The 26,597-nt window shown below is 33.1% G+C and overlaps 1 protein-coding gene across 16 annotated transcripts in view; it reads left to right on the top strand.

The window, feature by feature from the left end:
- The window catches only part of FBXW7 (F-box and WD repeat domain containing 7), a 177,659-nt gene that overhangs the window by 106,199 nt on the left and 44,863 nt on the right, over nt 1-26,597 (top strand). The window contains exon 2 of one of the 16 annotated variants that reach the window (XM_036313010.1): nt 235-412. The exons of the other annotated variants lie outside the window; for them this stretch is intronic. Within the exon in view, the coding sequence (XP_036168903.1) occupies nt 266-412 (147 nt within the window). The 5' untranslated portion in view covers nt 235-265. The remainder of the gene's footprint in view (nt 1-234; nt 413-26,597) is intronic. 16 annotated transcript variants of the gene reach the window in all.

Below are 26,597 nucleotides of genomic sequence, written 5' to 3'. Positions count from 1 at the left end.
TTGACTGGCAGGAGCAGGAGCTTTCACTTCAGTAGTTTATAATTCCTGGCTATTCTAGGATAGTTTGCACTTCACCAAGCCTCAGACAGGTCAGGACATTTGGTAGGAGAAGGTTGAAAGACAAAAGCAGCAGGCCTTGGGTTCTCAGCCTTTCTTTCTTTCTTTTTTTTAATATAAAATTGTATTTTAATTTGGTGTTTAGAATTTTTAGTAATGTGCCTGTATTACATGTAGAGGGTATTCATCAACAAGGAAGAGTTTTAAAATGTCAAAACTGGGGAAAACTACTCTAAACCATGGCTTGGTTCCTGTTGATTTTAAAAGTGCAAAAGAGCCTCTACCACACCAAACTGTGATGAAGATATTTAGCATTAGCATCATTGCCCAAGGCCTCCCCTTTTGTCGAAGACGGGTAAGTCTTACTTACGCATTTGAAAAAATAGGAATATTTATTTAAAAGAAATACTTCTGCCTCCTTTGGTAAAGAAACGCTTCAATTTTCAATTGATTTTCATAACTAAAACTCTCAGTGCATTATGTAGCCAGCAAAAACTTATATGTGATAGTTTTAATAATATGATAGCCTTGAGGGCAAGGTTACCCAATCCACCTTTATCTCTCATTCGTTTATTATTTTATGATATTAGAATCCTTATTTTAAGTTGGTAAATATAAGAAGTATGTTCTGAAATATATTGGCAAATACTGAAATCCAAAATTTGTAGTGGTTATTTTGTGGGAAAAGCAAAAACCTGGTGGTATTCTCCTTATACATGGGAATTATAGCATTTAGCTCTTGTAATGTAAAGAGTATTCCAAGTTCCGTATGTTTATCTGGCACTTTAAGCTGTATTATTTTTAAATTGCTACTTCTTAAATGCAAACTTAACATAATAGAGCTATTACTTTTTGCTGTTATGTAAAATAAAAATAACGTGCCATTGTGTGGCAGTTACGATAACAGTTTATATATAGACAGTCCTGAACTAACAAACCTCTTGTAGAACTTGTGCTAATGTATAATCAAGTTCTGATCTATTGGATGTTTTTCAGGATGTTTTGCCCTCTCTCCCTGCCAAATTTTGACCTTGTTAATATGAGCAGAAGTTTTGTTGTATTTTCTATATTGCCATTTTGAAATATTAACTGGAGTGCTGTATTTTTAGATCTAAAATACGTTTATGGTTCTGAATACATTTTTTAAAAAACCTGTCTGAGATTAAATGACTGTTTGCATATATCAGTACTATTAGTGTTTTAATACCCCTTTTTAAAACCTTTTTTAATTAAAGGAAAAACATTCTATTAAACAAGTAGATTAACTCATAACTCGTGAAAAATATTTTTTCTTCTTAGTAAGAGGACTCTTCTATTTCCTGGGACTTAAATAACCTTCATCAAATATGTTTTTATTATCTTAGTTCCTTTTGATTAGTTTCTCCTTGTATTCCAAACAAGTAGTAGCCATGTTGAAAACCATTTTTTTAATGTAATACAGTTTAAATGTAATACAGTTTAAACATTGAAAATGGAATACAAATATCTCCATCTCTCTTTTATTTTATTTCCTACTTTGTTTTCAGAAAGTGTTTCTTTTATTTTATCTTCTTTCCCTTTGTCGCTTTTGTAACTTCTGAATGAGGTCACTGCTCTGATTTAAGCATTTACACAGAGGCCTCTAATAGCTTTAAAGTCATTAATAAATTAGCTTGTTATTTTAATACTTCTCTAAAAGAAAATACCAATACAAGTAAATTTTTTAATTGAGGAAGAGAAGTGTGGGTTTTTTAATGAAAGGGTTAAGATTCTAACAATAAGGATACTTTGTTCTAAAAATTAAGAGAGAACTTCAAGACTTTCCCTTAGGGCTTCCTAAGGTCACTATTCAATTTGACTTTTCTAGGTTACTATGTTATGTTAAATTATAGCCTTGGATTTTTAATAATAGAAGGGGACTAAACTTGAAAAATAAAATTTATACTAGAAAATTTTTCAGAAGATAGCTAAAAACAAAATTAACACATTCAGTTTTAGACTATCTGCCTGCCAATAACTATTGCATAACTCATTGACTTGACTACTAGAAATATTAGAGGGATAGTGTAATTATATCCTCCCTCTCCCCTTTTTGCAACTGGTTTATTTAGGTAGCTTTAAATTGATTCACATGCTCTTTGCTATTTAATTTACTAACTTTTCCTTGGTAAAGTTAATGATAAACATTTTTAAAACGGATTTTTCTTTATCAAAGATTTAAAAGAGACTTTCGGTGTGAAATATAATTAATCTTTTTGTGTCTAGCATCCCGTTTATCTTTTACATTAGTTATAGGTCCTTTCAAGCAGATTGTTAAACACAAAGTACATAAAGCAAATAGACTACTGTATTTTGTAAGCTATTATTTTCCAAGTAGTGAGCTAATGGAAAGTACAGCGACCTTTATAAGACTGTCTACAGTCTTGACCTATTAAAATTTGAAAAACATGATATTGTCTCTTCATCATAGGTATTGGTCCTCTTAATGTTTGCACAAAATAACTTTGAAGATTGTAAAATATCTTTAAAATAGTTGTTAAAATTACAACTTCAATTTATATTTTTGAGTGTTTTCAGGAAATTCACTAATCTCATTATTAGTGCTGGTAGTCTAGTTATTATTGTTTGAATTATTCAAGTTTCTTATTAGAGATACTTTGGACTTAATACTAACAATAGTAAAGAAATAGCAATCTAGCTATTAATCAGTTACCTAAAATAAAAGTGTTTTTAGTCTTAAGATCCTCATAATTATATTTGCTCAGACATTCTTGATTATAACTATCACGTAGAATACTTGTTAAAAACACAGAATCTAGGGTTTCTTCTTTTGGATAGTCTTATTTAAGAGATCTGGATTAAGGCTCAAGGATCTATCTGTATTTTTTGAAGTTCTATAGGTAAGTCTCATTATCAGGAAAATTTGAAAATACTAATTGAGTACTTAACTTTTTATTTTAAAAAGAATTGATTGTTTTTTATGGAAGAGAAATTTTACAGGAAAAACTTTTTAAATCTCTAAAATCTCTAAAAAAGTATTATTTTTTTGAAATTGGAGTGTCTAGTTGAGGTAATAGTGTAGTTCTTAAATCTTAAGATACATGATTTTTCTACATTTTAAATATATATAAACTAATGATACAGCTTGATGGAATTTCATAGCTTGCCTGGCAGCAATTTTTTTAAGTGATAAAAGAAATAATGCTGTCTTACAATTAAAAATAGTATGTTGAAAGAAAATGCACTGCATTGTTTAAACCTAATTTCTTAATTCATTTTGTTTTTATTGGAGACTTTAAAGCATTTAGGACAGTGGTTCTCAACCTGTGGGTCGCAACTCCTTTAGGGGTCGAACGACCCTTTCACAGGGGTCGCCTAAGACCATCAGAAAACACATATATGATTACATATTGTTTTTGTGATTAATCACTATGCTTTAATTATGTTCAATTTGTAACAATGAAAATACATCCTGCATATCAGATATTTACATTACGATTCATAACAGTAGCAAAATTACAGTTATGAAGTAGCAACGAAAATAATTTTATGGTTGGGGGTCACCACAACATGAGGAACTGCATTAACGGGTCGTGGCATTAGGAAGGTTGAGAACCACTGATTTAGGATATTTTCATAAGGTTATTCTTCAACATTACTATTTTGGTGTAGAGTTCTAAGTGGCATGTAATTGTTGATTTATATAGGACTTTTTAAGATAATCTGGTCGACTGTGCTGGTTTATAGATAAATATTGCTTTTAGAGTGCCTTATATATTTTTGAGTTTGGACCACATAGTGATTATATGTCCTATAAGCATTGGCAACACAGTTGACTTAGAGAACAGGGTAGAGCTGCTGGTGGAGTGGCAGGGAGGTGAGGTGGGGACAATGTGGGAGAAGGACTGGTTCACTTGAAACCCAAGAGCTCAGGCAGCAATGAAATATATGACTGGATTTCTGTTAGTTGGAAATAACTTTGTAATCATTGTATTGCATATCAAGTTCTATTAAAATAGTATATTTAAATTTTTTCTTTAAAGTGAAAATAGGAATAAAATTAAAATCAGATATTTGTATCATTTGAGGAAATGTTAAACTCACTCTTGTGTGTTGTTATCACTGAGGATTAAGTTAAATCAGGGGTCTACAAACTTTTTCTGCAAAGGGACCATTAAATATTTCAGACTTTATGAACCACATAAGTCACTATTAGAACTACTACTCAGCTCTGCCATTATAGCAGATGTAGACAATACTTGGTGAATGGACAAGTCTGTTTTAATAAAACTTTATCTATAAAAAAGTTATATACAGGTTTTTATGATTACAGTAATACTACCGTAAATCTTATGCATATATCTTTTTGCTTGTATGTAAGTTTCAGCTTATGGTAAATTTTTTAGGTATGATATTGATAGAGCCTTAAACCTTTCATTTTCTTTAAAACCCTCATCTGCTCTTCTTACTCTTTTGTAGTTAAGTAAAGAAACATCTTTATGTGTCTTATCACTAGGATTTTTAACATACTGCTTATTATTTCCCTCCTTAATGTACAGTATTAGTATAATAATGCTATTAATAATTGCTATATTTAAAAAGAACCTATCATGTATCCTACACACTGTCCCAGCTATTTTGTGAATTTAACTCAGTTAATCCCTAAATGATTTAAACATTAGTTTAGTAATGTGAGTTAGGTAATATCTCCCTTTATTAGACTAAAAAACTAAAGCTCAAACAAGTTAACTTTCCCTAATTTTCTTGGTAAATAGTTAAGCTGGTATTTAACTCAGGATTCTCTAATGCTACAGGTAGTAGTCATTCTCTTTCTAATAAAGTTTGAAACCTTTATACATTTTTTCTTGTAAACTTAACACTTTTTAATTACTGTTACATTAGTATTTAGGAGGGTAAGCCTGGGAGCCTCTCTCTGTTGACATAGTTTCTATGAGAAAATACATTCAAAGATTCAAACAGCTGACCTACAAATAACTTTTAGTAGCACAGTCCATTATAAAGTTAGGGTTTTTACTGTGTGTGTAATCTCTCTTAAGATGTTTCAGTTATAAAGTTACTCCACAGATTATGCAATAATTATAAAAAAAACTGGAAATATTTAATAGTATGCATGTTTGTTTTTTTGTAAGCTGGGGTATGAAACCGGTTAAAGAAAAAATGACTCATGACACTTGCTTAAGACAGACTTTATTTAGAAAACTATTGCCATACATAGAGATTACTAAAAGAAGTTTTGGTGATAGAAAAGAGAGATTGGATTCAACTCAAAATACAGCAAAGAAAAGCGAGAATTTATAGCCAAGGAACAGGGTGAGTTAGTGGATGGAAAATTGCTAAGAGCAAACATCAGGGAATTCTGGCTACATCATCTCAACCAAAAGTGGTTAGACATCACCTGCAGGATGATGGAGGATGAGGAACCCAGCAGATATGAAGGGTGATCTAGTATGGAGGTTGGTCAGATATCAAGGTTCGGAGATTCTGGTTAAACTGGCTTAGTAGGATTCTTGGTAAAATTTGGCTCTTGAGAACATGCTGAAGGACAGGGCTTCTTGAAAAATAAATCAGAGGAGCCTTGACTAGAGCTTGGTGAAGGAACGAGTCTTTGTCATACTTCAGGGTCTGTGTGAGGCAGGCAACAACTGAGAACAGTGTCCGACAGATGAACCCTTAACCATGCATGCAGTGAGGTATCATTCTCATCAGTTTGCTCAATTAGTATTTATGATAATGGTGACAAAAAGTAAAAACAATATTATACCTCTCTTAGCTTGTACTCTTCTGACTTTAGTTTTTTCTTCATTGTTTACTCAGTGATGGTGACAGTAGACAAACCTGTATTCAAAATCTTAATCGCATTCATGCATTGGTTTTTGTATGTATAATCTTCAGTTCAAGCTTAGTTCACTTTAATCTGTTATGTTTATTTAGTTAGTTAATTTAGCTCATTTAGTCAGTGATGGTGACAATAGACAAACCTGTATTCAAAATCTTAATCTCATTCATGCATTAGTTTTTGTATGTATAATCTTCAGTTAGTTCAAGCTTAGTTCATTTTAATCTGTTATGCTCCTTTAATAGACTGTTGTTGAGCCCATTAGTATATTTCAGCAAAGGTGTCAGTTTAATCAAACAGTTGTATTACCTTTGTTTCAGAAAACAGCATCTCTATTTATTTATGATAAAATGTTTTTTGTATGAAAATTTTGTATGTAGCCCAAAAGTAGATTATCATAAGCTCTGTTGGTACAGCAAATTTGTGAGTTATTACCCTCCTGAATTTAATAAATTTTAATTCCTCAACTTTTCAGAGTTGAATGGTGATAAAGGGAATTTTATTGTCTTCCAATAATTAATATCTTTTACTTCTCTTAATAAACATAAGAAATGCTCAATATGTAAATTTAGAAAAAATTTTCTAAATTATCAGTAATTCCACTGCTCAGAAATAACCTCAATAACAATTTTTTTTTTGAAAATAGATGTTTATTGATTTCAGAGAGGGAGAAGGAGAGATAGAAACATCAATGATGAAAGAGAATCATTGATCAGCTGCCTCCTGCATGCCCTCTATTGGGAATCGAGCCTGAAATCTGGGCATGTGCCCTGACTAGGAATCGAGCCCTGACCTCCTGGTTCATAGGTCATCACTCAACGATGTCTTCACTAAATGACTGAACCACACCAGCTGGGCTCAATAACAATTTAAAGTAAATACTTTTTTTTAAAAAAAAAAAAAAAGCAAAATTGGTACTTCAATTCATTTTTTAAGGTATTGCTGATGGTTCCTTATGGCTGTTACTCAGATGTGCATAATCTGCCATGTGAATGTATCATAATTTTCCTACTATTGTTGATTTGGGCATTGACCTGCTTTGAACTCTTTTATATATAAATGTGTAATATCTCTATACACAGATATCTACAAGTAGAATTATTGGGTCAAGAATTATGATCTTTTTTATTCTTGTTAAATACTGCCAAATTGTTTTCCAGAAAGATTTTACCAATTCAAAACCAGCATGGGGGACTTATAATGCTGCTTAAAGAGAAAGAAATCATATTCTAAGCCAAGTTCTGCTACCATGGCAAAGTTTTGTAGATTTTACTCAGTCTATACATTATCATTTTCCATCAGAGGAAATTTTTTTTCATTGTTAGAAAATAATGATATGTGTTTATACTTAAAGCTTCATGAGAAAAATAGATAAATTATTTGTTGCTTATGGTGATTTTATTTTTTTATTCTTTCTAGCAAATAATATTTAGCATAGACCTGCCACCTGTTATTTTTAACTATAATTTTCTTCTACTCTTCCCATAGTTTTAAAACTATGTGTTTTCATCTAAAAAGATGACCCACATGCATAGTTTCATGATTTATCATTTATTTAATACATTATTTTTAGTGTAAGTCTTATGATTACCTCAAATTTTATTTGTCACCTTAGTTTATTCTTTTACATTTCTAGGTTTTGGTGTGATAGTTGTAAGTGTAAATGACAGCCTCTCCCAAAGCATATTGCTATTAATAATCCCTACTACAAGAGTACTTCTCATGCTATTAAGAGCAGCTGCCAGGAATACTTGCCTTTTCTTACAGCACTACTACTTAGTCTTACATTTCTGACATAGTTTTGCCTCTAGACCCAATCCCGGTTTGCCCTTTTTTTTTTTTTTTTTTTTTTAATTCTAGCCATGATTAATACTCATTTAAATTAGTTGTAGCAAGTCTGCTCTTCTAAAATGTCTTGATGCCTGAAAGACATTTCATGAAACTCAACATCTTAGCCACATAGAAATATTAGATGTATTTTTTTAACATATAGAAAAATGAAACCTTTAAAAAGCCAGCATCGTGCTCTCCTTCCTCATGCTAGTCTATTCAGTATCCACAGTTACATTTGTACCTCTATCTCTCCAGACTTTTCCATGACTTCACAGTCTAGCTTCCCTCTCTGTTGGAACCTTTCTCCTGGCACTGATTGCATCCACCTTTGTTGTCATTCATTAGTGGAACATACTGTCATTGTTGCCATTATCTGTGGCCCTTAATCGTATATGTACTGCTCAATGGTGTTATTTGACAGCTTCAAACCTGTCTCAATTAGGCTGTAAACTCAAAGAATTTAATATCTTTTAATACTTCCAGTGATACGAAGAGAAAAGTGAGTGTAAATATTTGTATTATCAGTTCGTTGTAGTGTGTGTTAAACTCAAAAAATTCTTTAAGGAGTTTTTTGCACTGTAAAACTATGGCATATTTTTGTTTACTAAATGTTTTAAAATGACTGTGCAGCTGTGATTTTCAGTATTTTCTTTTCTAAATTTAACTAAACTCAGATACATTTTGACATTTAATTTTAAAAGTAATTACTACTTACCAATTTTGAAAACGAAGGAGAAACAAACATAAGATGTAATCATTTAGGTGGTACTTTTGAGTGTCTCCAATAGCCCCCAAATGTCAGAAAATGCTGAAATAAAGAAGGATTATTACAGTATTTTGGCAAGTAGGAAGAACAAGGTGATGGTATGAGCAAGCTTGGAGAGAAATTTCAATGGGGTGTCAGATTTTTAAAAAATGTAACTTCCTAAGTTTTTTTCCTACACGTATATTCCATCAGAACTTTGGGGGAAATTGGCATTTTCAGATCATTTACTATCCTTTATTGTCACTACTTATTTTATCAATAAAGGAATTAATTAATTAGATCCTATCAGTCTTTTTCTTCTTAAGAATGTTTCATGCCTCATGCAGAAACATGGGCAAACATAATGTAAATGGTAAGTTTCTTGCAGACTTATTCTCCTCACTGTGGAAGGCATTGCTTATAAATAAAAAGGAGATGATTTTTCATCCCCTCTATCTGTGGATATGCAAGAATGGAAAACTCACATTGTTTTAAGCATTTTATAGTCTAGGGTAAAATCGTAAGTAAATCCTTATAGTACATAAGGATGCTTGCTTAAATGGGCCTATGTACTGAGCACTGGTGAGAGCATGAGTAGGTCCCCCAAAGTCTCGGTGCAAATGCCTGGGGAAAGGCTTCACAGTAACATGAAGGATGCTTGCTAACCAGATAATCACAGAAATGATGGACAGAAGGAACTTTGGCTCATAGCTTGTGTTTTCATGTTAATTATACTGCAAATTATTCACTTACAACTTGGCATGGAATGTATAAATATTAATATCAGTCCAAAAATATGTATCAAGCACTTAGAACAGAATTGGGAACTTTTCTAGAACCTGTGAATATAATAGCGAGCTTGGATTCTAATTTAGAGGAACAGAAAAGTAACTGTTAATGCTAACATTTTGTTGACTATAAAATAGGATAATAGTGTAGTCTAACTTGGGATGCAAGGGAGGCACTATTCTAAGTACTTACACAAATGAACTTATTCTGCCCTTAAAATAACCTATTTTACAGATGAGGAATATGAGGCATGGGAAGGTTAAATAAGTTGCCCAAAGCTAGTAAGTGATGGAGCTAAGATTCTAAGTTGGGCATCTGGCTCCAGCATCATGAACACTGCTTGCTATACTGGCCTGGGTAAGCATTTGTTGAGTAAACCGATCCTTAGTTTCCAGATGTTTTAAGAGTTAACTTGTCATGTAACACTGTGTCTTTAAATATGGAATCCTCACTTCGCTACCACAATTTATGATGGCCTCAATATCTAATTACTGATAACATTGCTATCTTAGTTGTTTTTGCCATCAGATAATAATTAGACTGTGCCTCAGTTGTCAGATATGAATATGAAACAAATTATAGAATGATTTATAAATCTACAACTACATCATAGAAGTAACTGACATGAATTATTATCCCTTTGTTGATAGATAACAATCTGTACAAATAGTTTAGTAATTTTAACATCACAGGGCAAGGCTATTTAAATTTGTAAGTTACGTTTTACAGAAACTAACAATATTAAGACTTGTGGGAGACAGATGCAAAATATGTTAAAAAGAAACCTAGCTTCTGGCAAGGTAAACAAATATGAAATAATAAATTCAGTTACTTGTGTGCAGACCACAAATTCAAAAAGTCCTGAGAACTAAATAAATTTTTTAAAGTTAGCCAGATCTGACCCTGAGACAAAAAAAAGCCACTTTTATTGTTTATCTGAATATGCTTACGTTTTGCTGTGAAAATATTAATGTTTAATGTACTGGGAATGTTCTATAGTGCACTCTACTTGAACCATATTACTTTCTAAACTCAAAAAAGTTCTGAAGTCAGAAACACAGTTGTGGAAATAACTCCACAGACCTTTGAGTTTTACAGCTATCACCCACATGAAAAATGGAGTACACTCTGAAATGTCAAAGTAGTCTAAGTCTTATCTTAAGTCTCCGAGTACAGGCATATTGAAATGCTTAAAAAAAAACCCATACATTATATAAATGAATACCTAAATTGTGTTAACCTAGTTATAGGCAGCTCCATATAATCTAATTCATACTAGCATATTTACACTTAAAATGAGGAATGGGATCCCTGGCCATATTTTTATTTCTCCCAGTATTTCCATGGAAAATTAACACCACTAAATTAATTTTAATTCTGCTAATAAATATTAGGTATACTCCCTGTGTGTGTTGCTAGTGTTACAAAGATGAGTAAGGTAAAACCTTCCCTTAAGAAGGATACGGATGCTTTTCTCTCCCTGAGAGACTTAGCTCATTATCCCCATTCTTGGTCACATATCAAAACCAGAGGAGCATTGATTATTCATTCATTCAACAAATAAATATCTGCTAATTGCTAGGCATAGGTCTAGGTACTTGAGTTGCATTAGTGAACAAAGCAGGAAAAAAAATCCTACCTCTTATATACTTTAACATTTTAGTGACTCAGAATTCTGTCTAGGCATGGGCAGCATGTTTGGTCTGCTCCAGTATAGTGTATCACCAGACTCCTTTTTTCAATTATGCACTTTTCATTTCTAAGTCAGCAGATGATCATTTGTGTAGTAGTTGCTCCATATGTATATATGGATATCCACATACATGTGCAATCATACACAGACATACTCTTTCCCTGAATTGGTAGGATTATATTGGTATGAAATGTATAATCTACTTGCTTTCAAATATTGTTAGGTCATATTCTGTATATAATATTATTTTGAGGCTGATAGATTAAATATTATTCCATCTTATTCCATTTTTTATGTTCTTGCAAGGAAGCTTCAATCTTTAATATCCCATCAGGCTTACCACTGTGATTTCTTTCTGGATTGTTCCTGGGCCACAGTTGAAGTTTTTGACCCTATCCCTGACTTGTGGAAAGTTGTATAAGTTAATTTGTGTCTCACATATGAACCAGTTAAATAATGATAGATATAATTTATGGTAGATAAATAATGATAGATCTAATTTAAGATTTGTAAATATGTAAATTTTACTGTAGAAGTAATAACAGTTGGACTACCATTTGTGGTAAAGCCAGTGACACTCCTGATGTTAGAAACTACAATTCAGTTATTTCCTTTTACCAAGTACCTATTGATGCAGCACAACTCTTTATTTGCATATGTAATGTTTTATTCCTAAAATGTGAAAGGTAAAATAATCAAAGAAAAATTTTTTAAAAGTAAATCTGATATTATTTTAATAAAGGTTTCTCTTGTGGCTTTTGTAGTGTCTGTATATGTAAGTGCTTATGTATGTGTTTACAAACTTTATTGACATTTATTTAGTTCTAGGAGGAAAACAATCAACAGTAAGTATTTCTCAGACATTAATTCATTAATATTAACCCAAAGAGACATGGCTGGTCAGCCATTTGTTTATGGTTATTGTATGTTATCTTCATGTAATGATGAGGAAATTGGTTTTGAGAGAAAAAAATAATATGATAATGTTGGAGGAAATCCTCTTAAATTTCTTCTCATTGCTAGTATTGAAAATGAAAATTGAAACTTATGGCTTATTCCTATATTTAATTACATTTTTATGTGTGGGTGATTTCATATAGTTCACTTGGGAAGAATTTAAGCTTAAACAGCTTTTCAGTAATCCACAGAAATCTCTACATTATCACTTTAGAATTTAATAGTAAAATGTCATTGTTACTATGAGTTTGAACATGTAGGGGCAGTATAGGACTGTTTTTGTAAATCTTGTCTGAATTCTTTTAAATCCATAAGTGTTGTTAAAAGTTTGCTCTTCTGAGAAAATGCAACTGTATGTCTTTTTAAAGGATAATTGGCACTATTAAATTAAGTTGGAATTATTCGTTATTCTCATATATTTTATACAAAAGATTTGTTGTTAGGGAAGCTCGTGGCCTTGATTTATATTTGAATTCAAGGAATGCATTAAACTTTTTAACAGAAAAACTGCATTTTTATATTTAAACAGTAAAAATGAGGACAAGTCAATCCGTGAAAATATGTAAAATACTAAAATCAGTGCACTTTTGTTCTTATTAATTCTGTACCACCCTTTCAAAATGAAAGTTTAATTATGCGAATTTCAAAAAATAAAGTCTTAATTTTTCAAACTGAGAGGTGAACAAAACTTAGGTTACTAAGCAGTCTAATTTTAAAATTTTTAATCAGTATTTTTTTTCAATATTAAAACAATGAGCGTTATTACAAACTGTATAGTAGATTTTTTTTCACTGAAAGTGATTTACATTTAAAGGAAAACAACTGAATAGTTATCTCTTCCATCTATTCATGCAGTCTCTTCAACATCTCCAATGAGTCAAGAATGGCTTTAGGCATTTGGAGTACAACAGAGAAGAAACAGACCCACATCCTTGCCCTGCTGGAGTTTCTTTCAGAAGCAGAGTGCTTAAGAGATGGGTGATAGAACCAATTAGACCTGGGGTCAGGTTCTTAGCTCCACCACTTACTTACCTTCATCTGTAAAGTAGATATAATAGTATCTACTTTGTAGGGTTGTTGTGAGGACACAGTGAAATAACCTATAGAAAGTACAGTTATGTAATAAGAACTTAATAACTGTTATGAAGCTCACATAACACTTTTTGAAGATGTATTGGTAAAAATTATAATTAATTCTTTTGATATATTGGTACTTATTTCTTTTACCTACCTATGATTAGTATTTTCAATATTTTTTCAATTTTAGTGTCTTCATATTGTGAAAATATACAGCATCAATTTTGAATGTCCTTTTTCTTAAACTGTTTCCTGAATGACTGTTCATCTCTAAATGGAAAGATACTGCACATAAAAAATTAATGTGATTTCATTCTACTTACGTTATGTAGATTAATTCATCATGACTATCACATATGGAAAAATTAACCCCATTATGTCTTCCTCAATTAAGAAGGTAACGTGTGCCACCTTAGTATTTTGTTGGAGTTTCTCTGATGTTCAGAATAAATGTGCTGGCTTCAAATACTATTAAATTAAAAATTTAAATTGCTGTATAGGATTTAAAAACATAGAATTTATTGATTCACAGATTATCTAAAACATCTAGCAAATAGTTGTTAAAAGTCTAACAAATAGTTACCATTATGATTTTAAGTTCTGACTCCTATTCTTTCCCTAAAGGCCCCAAATAAGTTAGTTAGAAAATAGAACATAATTGTTAACATCTTTGAAAATTAGCTTGTCAAAATGGTACTTGATATAGCATCACTATATAAGAATTGAGATTTAAAAAACATTTAAAGAATTGATTCACAATTTTTAACAAAAGTACGTAGAAATTTAGATTATTTTTTTTTTACCCTCTGCTACTTTTTATTTTTAATTATGTGGAAAACCCATATTTAACACACACACTCCCATAAGGACATTCCCCCCAATACACACAAATAACCCCCCCCACACTTCTGTTTATTAGCTTATCTGCTATGTTCATGCTGCCAAGTGACTCATTGAAGGGGAACTCTTGTTCTGCCATTTTCATATTAGCGTTGTTATCATGCAGTATTTTCAGCTGCCCATACTCATTACCATACAGCTGGTATGTAGAGAAGAGAAGGAAACAGGCAGAAGTTGTGCTGTCTACAAAAATAAGAAACTCTCTTGCAGATGGGGTGCTGGCAGATGGGGCATGTGTTTGAACAGGTTTTACTAATAACAGAGTGCATTAAAAATCATTCTAAGAAAGTCTAAGGTCAGTGCCATGAATTCAGAGCTTAAGAGGTTATTCAGCCTTTGTAGACCTTTTTAGAATATTAATTAACTCTAATACAGAAAAGTAATAAATGGCCAACCACAACCTCTTCCAGAAATTTTTTATCAGTTTTTCCTTTTTTATTTTAATGTATTTGTTTCTCTTTAATATAATTTAAAAGCATCAGTACTGTTAGTTTGCATCTTTCATAATCTTGCACTGTATTTTATAGTCTTCAATATATTTGCTTAAAATTTCCAGACTATGTCTATATACAAAAATGTATATGCTTTTGGCAATGTAATAACATTCTTCAGCTTGGATATATAACATTACAATGTGCATTAGAGGTTGAAAGATAAAGACAATTTTGAAATCTATATGTACAGTGTTGACCACTTTGAAGATTAAGATGAGGTATGTTCTGTCTGCATTCAAAGTTAGAAGTGAATGGTATGCCCAAAGTGTTAAAATTATTTGTTAAAATTATTACTTCCACATTTTTTTCATATTCCCCAAACCAAAATGAGTGTAGTAATTGAAATAACTATCAATAATTTTTTAAAAAAGGTATTTCAGTGGGATCTTAGCCCTTTGACCCTTTTCAATAAGTGCAGTGTTTCTTGATACATTCTGTCTCAATAAAATATGGTGATAGCCCTAACTGGTTTGGCTCAGTGGATAGAGCGTCAGCCTGTGGACTGAAGGGTCCCAGGTTCGATTCCAGTCAAGGGCATGTACCTTGGTTGTGGGCACTTCCCCAGTAGGGGGTGTGCAGGAGGCAACTGATTGATATTTCTCTTTCATCGATGTTTCTCTCTATCCCTCTCCCTTCCTCTCTGTAAAAAATATTAATAAAATATATTAAAAAATTAAAATATGGTGATAAAAAACAGCTAAAGTAAAAGCTAGGCAATTATATGTAAGATATGCAGTATTCAATTTAATTTTAATAGAAATGGAACTCAGCCTGTTATTCTGTTTATAGAAATTAAAAGGTGTTTTTGTTTAGCTGGAATTAGTTATAATGCTTTTGGTAATTCTCAAAAACTTTCTTGTCAATAAAAAAGAGGTGCAAAAATGCTATCTTTTAGCTTAATGCCTGCAAATAAATATAATACTACTTTAAGATCTGTGGGAAACACTGTACATTAAGTGTTGTTAAAATTTTTTATTTCTTATAATAGTAAAAGTTTGTATTCTGTTGGGCATTTTTAAAGATACAGGAAGTTCTAAATGAGGTTCTTTTAATAACAAAGATAATTGCATTTTCATTGCATATCAAATTGTGTTTTCTTCCCATTAAATTTATACTTCAATTGTGTAACTGATAAATATCTAGAAAATTTTATTACTTTCCCCTGAAGGGAAAATGTATAAAATATTATAAATACTATATGTGATACATTAATACTAAATGATATATAATGTATTTTTCTCCATTTTCTACTTCCATTACCTTACCTTATTCCGAAAATAACAAGTCTTTCAAATTAGGCTGAAAATAGTATTTCAGTTATTTTTTCTATAGTTCTGTCATTGTTGATTAGAGTATGTCTTTCATTGCTAATTATATCATAAATTAGGGGCCCAGTGCACAAATTTGTGCACCTTGAAAGGAACTGTGGGCCGTGAGGCTGCGGTGGGTACAGGGGTAGGTCTTGGCCCATCCTCTGTGCCCCTGCCTGGCCCCTCCTGCCACGGCCCCCAGCCCCCTCTCTGCTAGCAGCTCCACTCCTGCTGCTGCCGCTCCCATGCACTGACAGCTCCAGCTCACTCACACCCACTGACTGCAGCAGAGCTGCTGTTCACACCCGCTGCCAGCACCCGGTGCCGGACCCAATTACTCGGTGCCGTCAGGGGGTACTAGCGGTGGCTGCTGCCCCGATCACCCCTCAGGAGCAGGGGGGAGGTGGAGAAGCTCTCAGGGGTGATTGGGGCCAGCAGCCTCTGCTCGCACCCCTGATGGCGCCAAGCGATCAGAACAGGCGCTGGGTGCTGGCAGCAGGTGCGAGGGGCGGCCCTGGCACCAGCTGCTGATGCAAGCAGGGCTGGCACTGACAGTGGGTGCGAGCAGTGGCTCTGGCGCCAGCAGCGAGTGTGAGCGGTGCTGGTGCTGGCAGCAGGTGCAAACACCAGGCGGGACCGCCGTGTGCAGGAGCAAAGAATTTTCAGTAAACACCAGAGGCTTGTCCTGATGACAGTGACCGGTGCCCTGCCTTGGTCTGGCACCTCCACTCACCTGCTCCACCAGCCCGCCACGGCCAACGCCTGCCGTGTTCCACACAAGCCCCCTGTTGATCAGCGTACGTCACAGCGACCGGTTGTTCAGTTGTTCTGGTTGTTCTGCAGTTTGGTCTATTTGCATATTAGCCTTTTATTATATAGGATATTATTTATTGATACCCTGATATGTGCATGAACTATGGAAGAAGCTGAGGTACGACAAGAATCAAAATAGAAGTGGTCACTGTATTCACGGAGCTTATACTAGTAGTCTAATGGGGAAGATAGACATGTGCAGATAGACTGTGACAGGGGGGATCTGAGCGCTGTGATCAACACCTTAAGAATGGGGAGGAGGTGGCTCTATGAAGGAAATTGGAGGTGGCCTATACAGAGGTGATTCCCATGTTTTCATCTCCAATGCAGACATTTCTTCTGAGCTCCAGAGCTAGTTGAAGTATAATATCCTCACCTAGATGTCTCAAATACACCTCTAATCAAATATGACCAAAAATGGAACTTGTGAGCCTCTCTACCCCTGAAAAGAAGCACAACACAACTCTTGTCCAGTACTAGTAGCCTCTGTCATCTTCCATGCAGTTGCATAAGAAAACCTTGGTGTCATCTTTGATCAACTCCCTCTCCTTTACTTCTTCCCATGACCAGTCTATCACCAAGTGCTATCAGCTATATGCTATCATCTGTCAACTGTTCACTTCTATCCATCTCTGTTGTGCCATGAGAGTCCAAGCCAACATTGCCTCCTGCCTGGTCTAGTGGAATAACTTCCTCACACAGTTGCTCCACATCCACTCTCACGTCCATTCTGTTTTTAACATTATATTCAGAATGATTTTTCAAGAGGTTTATCTGATCGTGTCCTTCCTTTGGCTAACATCCTACATTAGCTTTTCATTACTCTTATGGTAAAGACCAAAACCCCTTAGGAGCTCTTGCATAATCTGGCCCTTTCCTACTTCCCTAGCCTTGTCTTACACCTGTCAAAGTACTTTTATTCTGAGCAAGCAGCCTCAGTGGTGCCCCCTCCTCCATCCCAAAACAGCGTAGCCATTCCTTTAGAGAAAAAAGGCTCCTGAACCTGCAGACTAATCAACACTTTAACTTTGTGCACTTTTCTAACACTGTAGCATTTGCCATAGTTTCAGTTTTGCTTTGTTTTAATTGTTTCATTATCTTTCTCCCCTACTACACTATAATCTCCAGCCATGAAGCAAAGACCATACTTAATTTAGCTTATGTATAATAGGCCCCCAAATAAATGTTATTGAATGAGTGAGTGTCTGTGGGAGATTAGAATAACCATATAAATCTACATTTGTTATGATTATGTATCCTAGGTAGAATGAAGATAATTAGAGATAGTTGAAACAATAAAGTGTAGGATAGAAATATGCACGTATCAATATGATATTTACTGCTAGGAAGTAATAACCACACACGGATCAAATTGATATATATTAAAGATGGATTGGCTTTTAGAAAAGGTCGTATGTGGTGACATTAAGAAACTGTATCAAGTGATACCTACATATTAAAGAGGATGTTCTTTACACACACACATATAAGTACATACATACATAGACACACACACACTACTTGGTTAATAAGTATTTTTAGGCTGTCTACTAAACTAAAAAATTCAAAATGAAGTAGAAGTCATAATTTCCTGGCAAGTATATTTGGGTTGGAGTAAACAACAAAGAACATTTGAAACAATTTTTTAAGTAAATGTTATTAGCAGTTTTCTGTAGTGTTCAGATAATTTTGGTGAGGGTGAAAGAGCTATTAGTTCCTTCGAAAGGACATTCCAATGGAGCTGTTTTGGTGTATTCTGTTCTCAGGTTTTTTGTTTGTTTGTTTGTTTGGTTTTGTCATCTTATGTTTTAGGGAAATAAAGCATAGGGCATAAAGGAGTGAAGATAGGATATAGAAGTTCTTGTGGATTTAGGAAAAGGAAGCAAAATCACGTATTGTTGTGAACACCTTTCACTGTGTCTACTGATCACTTAATTTAGCTTATATAATGTCAAAGATGATGGGATCAATTCTTAACCAAGGAAATATTGGCAGTGGTGAATTAATTCTTTGTCAAGTAGCTTTTGGTAAATTCCCAGAAGTGTATCAAAGTACACAATTAGTTGCCTAATTTGTCTCTTCTTTCTTTGTGTCTTCTGTGACTCTGATATATATTTCATCCCACACATCACACATTTGCACATTGAAATAGCTCAGGAAATATCCTAGAGATTTCTTAACTACCAATACTTCTTGCTATGTACGTGGAAAAACTTATTTCATTTTCTATAGACTAGAGACCAAAATCTGCCTGTATTTAAATCCTAACTCCAATATTTAATAGTTATGTGACCTTGGAGACTTAAACTCTCTGTGCCTGTTTTTTTCATCTCTAAAACGGGATAATAATAGTACCTACTTCACAGGGTTTCAATGAATTTTAATTAGATAATATAATGCAGTGTTAATGAGTTAATATAAATAAAGCACATAGAAAAGTGCCTAGCATATAGTAAGTTTTCTTTAGTTGTTTATAGTATCTTTGATAGTAGGTACTGAAGAAGCACTCAAGTCAGATTAAAATCTAGTATTTATTTTTCCTTTATTATTTTGGTTTAAAGTATTGCCATGTGCATTTCCTAAAAATATTTATCTCTTACTCTTTCCATCTCTATGCATTGCCATAAAAATTGAGCAGTTTCATTTATCAATTATATTGATTTGTCATTTTTTATTGACTCGTCTGTTCTTTCTCCTGAATTGGGAGTTCTTCCAGGATAGAGACTACATCTTGCTCAATTTTACAACCTTTTTTTGGCTTAGTGTAACCCTGCCTAAATATTTCTTGAATGTGATGGATGTAGATCTATAAAAATAAAATGTTTGAATCACTATTTAGTCCCCCCCACACACACCTCCTTGTTTTGTTGTTTAGAAAATAGAGAACCATTGTATAACACATAGGATTCATTGGATGAGACTGATAATATTATGGTGGAAATTGGGGTTAGAGGCTCACCATAATTTTTTCTCACAATAATTTCCTATGGTACCTATCTATAAACAAATACAATGAAATTATAAAGTTAAATTCTTTGAAAAGAAATGAATTAGTGGGGAATAAATGACATCTTGGTCTAACAAAATCTATTTATTGTAATTGTTTAATAAAGCTAGTTGAGTAAAAATTCCTTAGAAAATATAATTTAATTTTAATTTTTGTTGTTTGCATTGTGATCATAATGACTAACATGTCTTCATTTTACATCTCTTGAAAAATATGTTACTTAGTCTCTTGATATAATAACTTTAAAGGAAAGGCTTAAAATGAAGAGGGGAGTGTGTGTGTGTGTGTATCCCAAGGGCTAACCAAAGTATTTCAAATTTAAGAATAAAGTTCAGCACCTTTTATGCTAGCTTTGACTCTGTATTCTTTTCTAAAGTTAAATAAGCTATTCCTCGTGGGCTTTTGTGAGGGGGGGTGCGGGGGGGGGTTGTAGAAGTCAATATTCATTGACTCAATAAAAATATATTTTCAGACTCAATAAAAACATTATTTTCAGCCTGGCCAATGTGGCTCAGTTTGTTTAGTGTCATCCCATGCACCAAGAGGTCACCGGTTGATTCCGGTCAGGGCACATGCCCCCGTTGCGGTCTTGATCCCCAGTAAGGGGGTTGGCGGCGTGCAGGAGGCAGCTGATCCATGTTTCTCTCTTATCAGTGTTTCCATCTCTCTGTTGCTCTCCCTTCCTCTGTCTCAAATCAATAAAAACATTTGAAAAAATATATGGTAAGATTTAGTTTTTTAAAGTGTTCTCAGATCACCACCATGTTGTACTCTCAACAGGCCAGCTGTATGTACAGAGCAGTTCTTAAGTTGTAATGCACATTTGTTTTACTATCATGCCGTCAATTATACCGTGCCTTCAGTCAGCTAGTGGAAAGTTAGGGTATTCCTCCTAGGGAAATAACTTTTTAGAGTCATGTATCAAATATGATAAACTTTCAAAGTTCATTTTTAAACATTTGGAGTCCTTCAGTATTTATATACAAATATTTTTTAAATTATGTACTAAAATATTGAAGTACATTTTAGTAAAGAAAACGAACTTATAAATAAAATAGTGTATTACAATAGTTTTGCTAAGATTATCAAAGTGCTCCTAACTATTAGGCTCATAGTCACTGGAAATATAACACTACTATAGATCAAATATCTTTTCAAATTAATAGTTACTTTGAAAATATTTCCGTGACAGGCAACATTATGACAAACTCTACCTTGACCCACATATTTCCAGCAATTTCTTTGTATTCAGATTTTACTTCCTAGGTCTTCACAGTCCTTCAGAATGTCCTGAAAAGGTGGGGGGATTGTGTAAACAGGCTATTCATATAATTCTTGATTCTTTTGGCACAAGGAATGCAGTTTGTTAAATTATATATACAGTAATTGCTTTAAAATGTAAATTGATGCTTCTAAAATGAATATTTCTAATCCTTTTTTAATGTGTTGGGGGCGTGACTACTAGGTTCTTCCCTACTCACTTGACAGCTACATCAAACTCTTGAATAGTTAAAGAGCAGACAAGCTACTCTAAAATAAGTAAAGAATTGATTTAAAAAATCACTGTAATGTACACTTTCTAAAGCAAGTGTGATACATACTTCTTAGGAGCCCAACACCAATATGGAATAGCTTAATAAATGTTATTCAAGAAGTAATTAGTTCATGTCCACAGACTTTTGATTCACACCTAAAATTTTTAGATATTGTTTAAAGTAGTCCTTTCTCATTTGGAATTCTTCTACTATGTATGTAAGGTGCTTGAGATGAGAAGAGATGTTATATTTTTTAAAATGTACTAAGTTTGAACCTGCTAGTCAGATATTTATAATTGGACATAATTATCAAATTCAGTAAGCCAAACAATAGAAGTTCGTGGAGCTGAGAATAACATGTATTTTAGATTAAGAGGATCCTGGATGACGACAAGCTAGTGAGAGTGAACCTAAGAGTTGTACCTGAGGCTGTATTAAACTTTAGTTGAAGGCTTTTTCCAACCTTGAGATTCTGTGATTATGTTCTGGATTCCTTTATGGTCATAGAGAATCGGTTCAGAAAAGTGTACCATAGGTAAAATCCTTTCACCTCCAGTAACTCAGGGTAATCATGTCTTTCACTATCATAGATATTTGCTGAAATAAGCCTGGCAGATGCATTGACAATCTACAGAGATCTAAGCCCAATCTCTCTTTTCAAAAAGAGTAGGTTATCAAGTGGAATGATAAAATCGGAACATAGAAAGTTAACAAGCAAAGAATTAGAGATATGATCTTGTAGAATTGAATTACTAGATAGAAACAGTTTAGAACAGTGCTTGGCATATGTTATAGATTAAGTATTAACCTGCTATTCCAATTCTCTTCCTTTTCCAAGTTTAGGAATCTTTTGAGATAGGTGCTGAGACTGAGAGTAGTATGAGGTGAAAAATGGTGAAAGAAATGGAAGAGTAATTGCTACATGAAAGAGTTGAAGAGTTTAAATCCAGTTATGTATTCTTTTCTCTGTATCTCTAATTTCAGCAAGTGAGAATTTCTTTGTGAGTGGTCTTCAATTTTATATACATTTTTGAAAATATAAAAATAATATATATGTATATATACATATATGTATATGTATACATGTGTATATACACACACACATATATATTGTGTTAAAATACTCCTGTACTAGAAATCCTCTCATGACACCACAGTGTATTTAGAATGAAGTCCAGGCTCTGGACCATGGCTTCCAAGATCCTACATGGTTTGTACTGTTTCCCCATATTCAAAAGTAAATCCTGCTTGTGAGTTTGATTTCTAATATGAATGCCTCTTGAAACAGAAGGACCCCTTATTAGTCAGTGTTTAAAAAGTCAACAATGTTCACACCCACACAGTGAAGTTTTCCTTGTACAGAGAGACACATATGAGCCCTAAAATGGAAGAATGAGTCAGGGCAGGAAGTACTTTTGAAGAAACTATTACTTGTAAGTTAAAGAATATTCTAAGTATAATATTAAATGTTTGAATTTAGAGACACAAAGCTAAATAGGTTATCCCCGAATGAGCCTTATAAGACTAAGGACTGCTAGAAGCCTTGCAGACGTAGTTAATCCTTCAAGTTAATGGTTGTGGCATTTCCACATATATCTTAGGTTCACAGTCTCCTTTATCTTCAACATCTACCAAATTTTTGTCTTAAACTTAGAAACAAGACCATGTCTTGTATGAAATCTTTGAAACTATTTAAATTATTTTCCCATTTTTCAACCTCCTACACTACCCAGTTTGTCACTTGATGTCTAGTCAAATATTGTCCTCAGTTAGTTTCTTGTCTCGCTATTAGGATTTTAAGAATCTTGGGAGAGGAGGGTTATTGTAATGTTTTTATTTGTCCTCAGTAGCATTTTGTAGTAGGTGATTATTTCTTATTTTATTGCTTTCTTTTAACCTAAATCTGTTTCTGTCACCTTTCCCCCCAATCTTTGTCTTTGTCTCAGATTTCCCACATGTAGTGGAAGCATAGTTATACAGTATGGACCTAGATAATCATTCCATGAACTGAATAATCAAGATTTAGTCGTAGTTCACATATTTAATTATTTTTTGCAAAATATAACACTTTTTTCTTGTTTAGAAATGTCTAATTCTTTTTGGATCAACTTTTACCATCACATATCTAATGGAAATCAGTTAAAAGACATGAACTTGGGGCCTGAGTCTCAGGTTTTAATGCAGCTGCGTAATCCTGAGCCTGACACTTAATTCCCTACCTCACCTTTCTCACTTGTTAATAACAGTTATTATTCTATAGGTTCTTAGTAGAATATCTGTTGGGCATCTACCATGTCCTCACAGGGACTCTGTGGGTTAGGTTGGTAAGGTAGATTTTTACAAATAAGAGAAAACTCATAAAGATCAAATAACCTCTGATAGGTTACACTCTAATAATGACAAAACTGGCTTTAAACTCAGGTTGCTCTGATTCCCACGCTCATGTTCATTTCACAAACAAAGGGAAATTAGATAAGATGATTTTCAAGATCCCTTCTGGTTCTAAACTATGATTTTCTGCTATTAATGTTTTCCTGTTGATTCAGGGGATACAGTTTTGTTGTTGTTGTTTACTTCTTTGTCTTTAGCTCTTTTGGCAAAACTTTCTGATCATGAGTAATAACTGATTTAAAAAAATTAAATAGTCTTTGAAATGAAAGGTTATTTTAATTCTAAAATATAAGAATGATGTGCCACAATTATAGAAAATTTTTCTCAAGTCAGATAAATGTATTTGAACATCATATTAGCAGCAGTAAATATGGAATTAGATTAAAAAAGTAGACGAGTGAATAGGATATTAGGCCTTACATTGAGGAAATATTGATTTCTTTCTGCGTATTAATTAAGTTCTTTCCTGGTTTATATTTGCTGTTTTAATTTTCTTAAGGTCAACCTTATTGTTTATAGTTTCCCATGATATTTTTGTTACTTTACTAAAGAGGTCACTATAAAAATTTTATAATACAATTTTGAAAGGAAAATTTTGTATACAAGTTCAAGATACTTACTGGTAGTTTATTTTGGGTTTGAAGTATGAGATGTAAAGATTAATTGCTTCCTAGATAAAGTCCAGACTGACCTACTAACTTGGCTAAATTATTGCAGAATTGCTGGTGTTGCCTGTCTAAAGTAGTCTAAAGAATATTTTGATACATGTATTAAGTCCCTCTGACAGCTCTGTATAACAATATAAATTTCAGAAAACAAGCAAGGAAAATGAATGTACTCATTGTTTTCTTATGTGGCTGTGATAAATAGAACTCTTAACTTCTATTATGTGTCAAACTCAAGTGTGAATATTAATATATTGGTGGATGTATACATTGGTGCTTGTGTTTATCAGATCACAAATTTGGCCCAATCTGAAGGGATGGAAAAATGCTTCTACTGCTTGAATTAATGTTACACATTGTGTTCAACCCTCAGGTGCTGCATTTTTTTGTAAAAAGAGTTATAGATACCTTAGAACTTAAGAAAAAAATAAAATTTGTACCATTTCTACAATTATACTTATTGTAAAGGAATTTTAAAAGCAATCCGAGCCATGAAATTTTGACTTGTGCTTTGCTTTTCTGAGGTTAGCATTTTGTTATATTATTTGCTTGTATTATTATAAACATTCCCCCTCCCTCAAACAAATTTGTGTTAAACAAAAGTTAAATTAGATATTTATACTAGTTAGTGTTTGGATTATTTTTCTAATGCAGTAATATTTCAATATTTGTTTACATGGATGGTAATTTCAAACATAATCAGGCTCACTTTGTTCATTTTACCTATTATCAAAAAATGTTTAGAGCTGATTTTAATGTGAATCCTAAGAGTCATATGTGTATATTTATCTGTGTGTGTATTGCCTATTGTGTCTTAAATTCACCATAAATTCAGTAGGGGAAGAAAATTTTTTCTTAATTATATACTTTCCTGTGCCTGACACATAATAGGTGTTAAATAAGTGCTTAATGAATGACTATAGCTTATTGATCAATACTGCCTCCCACTTGCATTAGAGGAAATATAGATGCTGAGCATATATACTATTTTAATTGATAATACCTGTGATAAGATAAATTTATTAACTTGCCAGTGTCAGTCATGAACCTGTTAATAAGAAGTTGCATCCCAGAAAGTTAATGACAGTGCGTTAGTGAGATTTAAAAAAATTTTTCAGCCTCAACATGCTTGGCATTCCTTTCTTTGATGTTGAAATATTGAACCGTCTCTAATCTAAATTCTATGCTCAAGGCAAGGGATCTAACTGTAGTAGGTGGTTTTCCTGGTGTAATATCAGAGTAAAGAATGTTTTCATGATAATAGTAAAGAAAAATCACTGACATAAGAATACAAATACATTCTTCTACTATTAAGAAATGTTTGCAAGGCAATGAAAAGAGAACAGTAGTGTTTATCATATCAATTAATAGATAAACTTTAAGTATAACATACTATATTTAGAAAAATGATGTCATGGTTGCTAGTATTTGCTTATGTGGCTGATTTTTCAAAAGTATTAATTATATTTATGTATCATTTTCTACTATACTTTAAAGTAAGATGTAAACTTTCAAAGAGTAGATAATAGGGGAGAAGGGTGTATAAAAAGAATGACAATGAGATAAGTGCAATTATAGAAGAATATATTTTTCATTAAAATAATTAATTCTGGGGGTCAAAGTGAGGAGAACTCTCTTAATTACTCCTTCTATTGATACCATGTGTAAAAATACATACTTCTCTGAAGATAAAAACTTTTACTGTTTATATTTTTCTCACTATTTGTTTGTAGATTAGTTTTGTTTCTGCCTGTAACCACAACTTGCTCTTATAAAACTTGTTGCCTAACCAATTGTTCAGAAAACCATTTCTCTTGTATTAGCTCACAGGTTAGTCATTCTGTAGCCATTTTTTCCCCAGAGACTTAGATGCTGGGCAGTATGTCTTCATATCATTGTGCATTTTTAAAAATTAAGTTATTGCTCTCATCTATACTTGTACACCTGGCTCATTAGAGTTGTGATATGATGAGCATTGGATCTAAGTTATCTGATAGACTATATTTTAGGACCTCATTGTTAATGATTCCCCTTGCTAATAGATTTTCAGTAAGACTTATAAGTTGTTAGTCACCACAAGAAATAATTTTTTAAAAAAATATATTTTATTGATTTTTTACAGAGAGGAAGGGAGAGAGATAGAGAGTTAGAAACATCGATGAGAGAGAAACATCGATCAGCCGCCTCCTGCACACCCCCTACTGGGGATGTGCCCGCAACCCAGGTACATGCCCTTGACCGGAATCGAACCTGGGACCTTTCAGTCCGCAGGCCGACGCTCTATCCACTGAGCCAAACTGGTTTCGGCCACAAGAAATAATTTTTATAGAAAGGGAAAGGTGTTGCTTAGCTGAAATTACATGAAGATTTAGTATATTGCAGTGAAAATATATTTAATACATTGAGATTAATTCTGAAATTTTGGATGACAAATAGTTATTTTCTTAGCTATCATGGTTGACTAGCTAACCTTTTCAGCGAACTTACTAGTTAAC

The sequence above is a fragment of the Myotis myotis genome, unplaced genomic scaffold, assembly GCF_014108235.1.
Source record: "Myotis myotis isolate mMyoMyo1 unplaced genomic scaffold, mMyoMyo1.p scaffold_m19_p_6, whole genome shotgun sequence".
NCBI classification, from domain to species: Eukaryota; Metazoa; Chordata; class Mammalia; order Chiroptera; family Vespertilionidae; genus Myotis; species Myotis myotis.
This window is presented reverse-complemented; position numbering and strand designations above follow the sequence as displayed.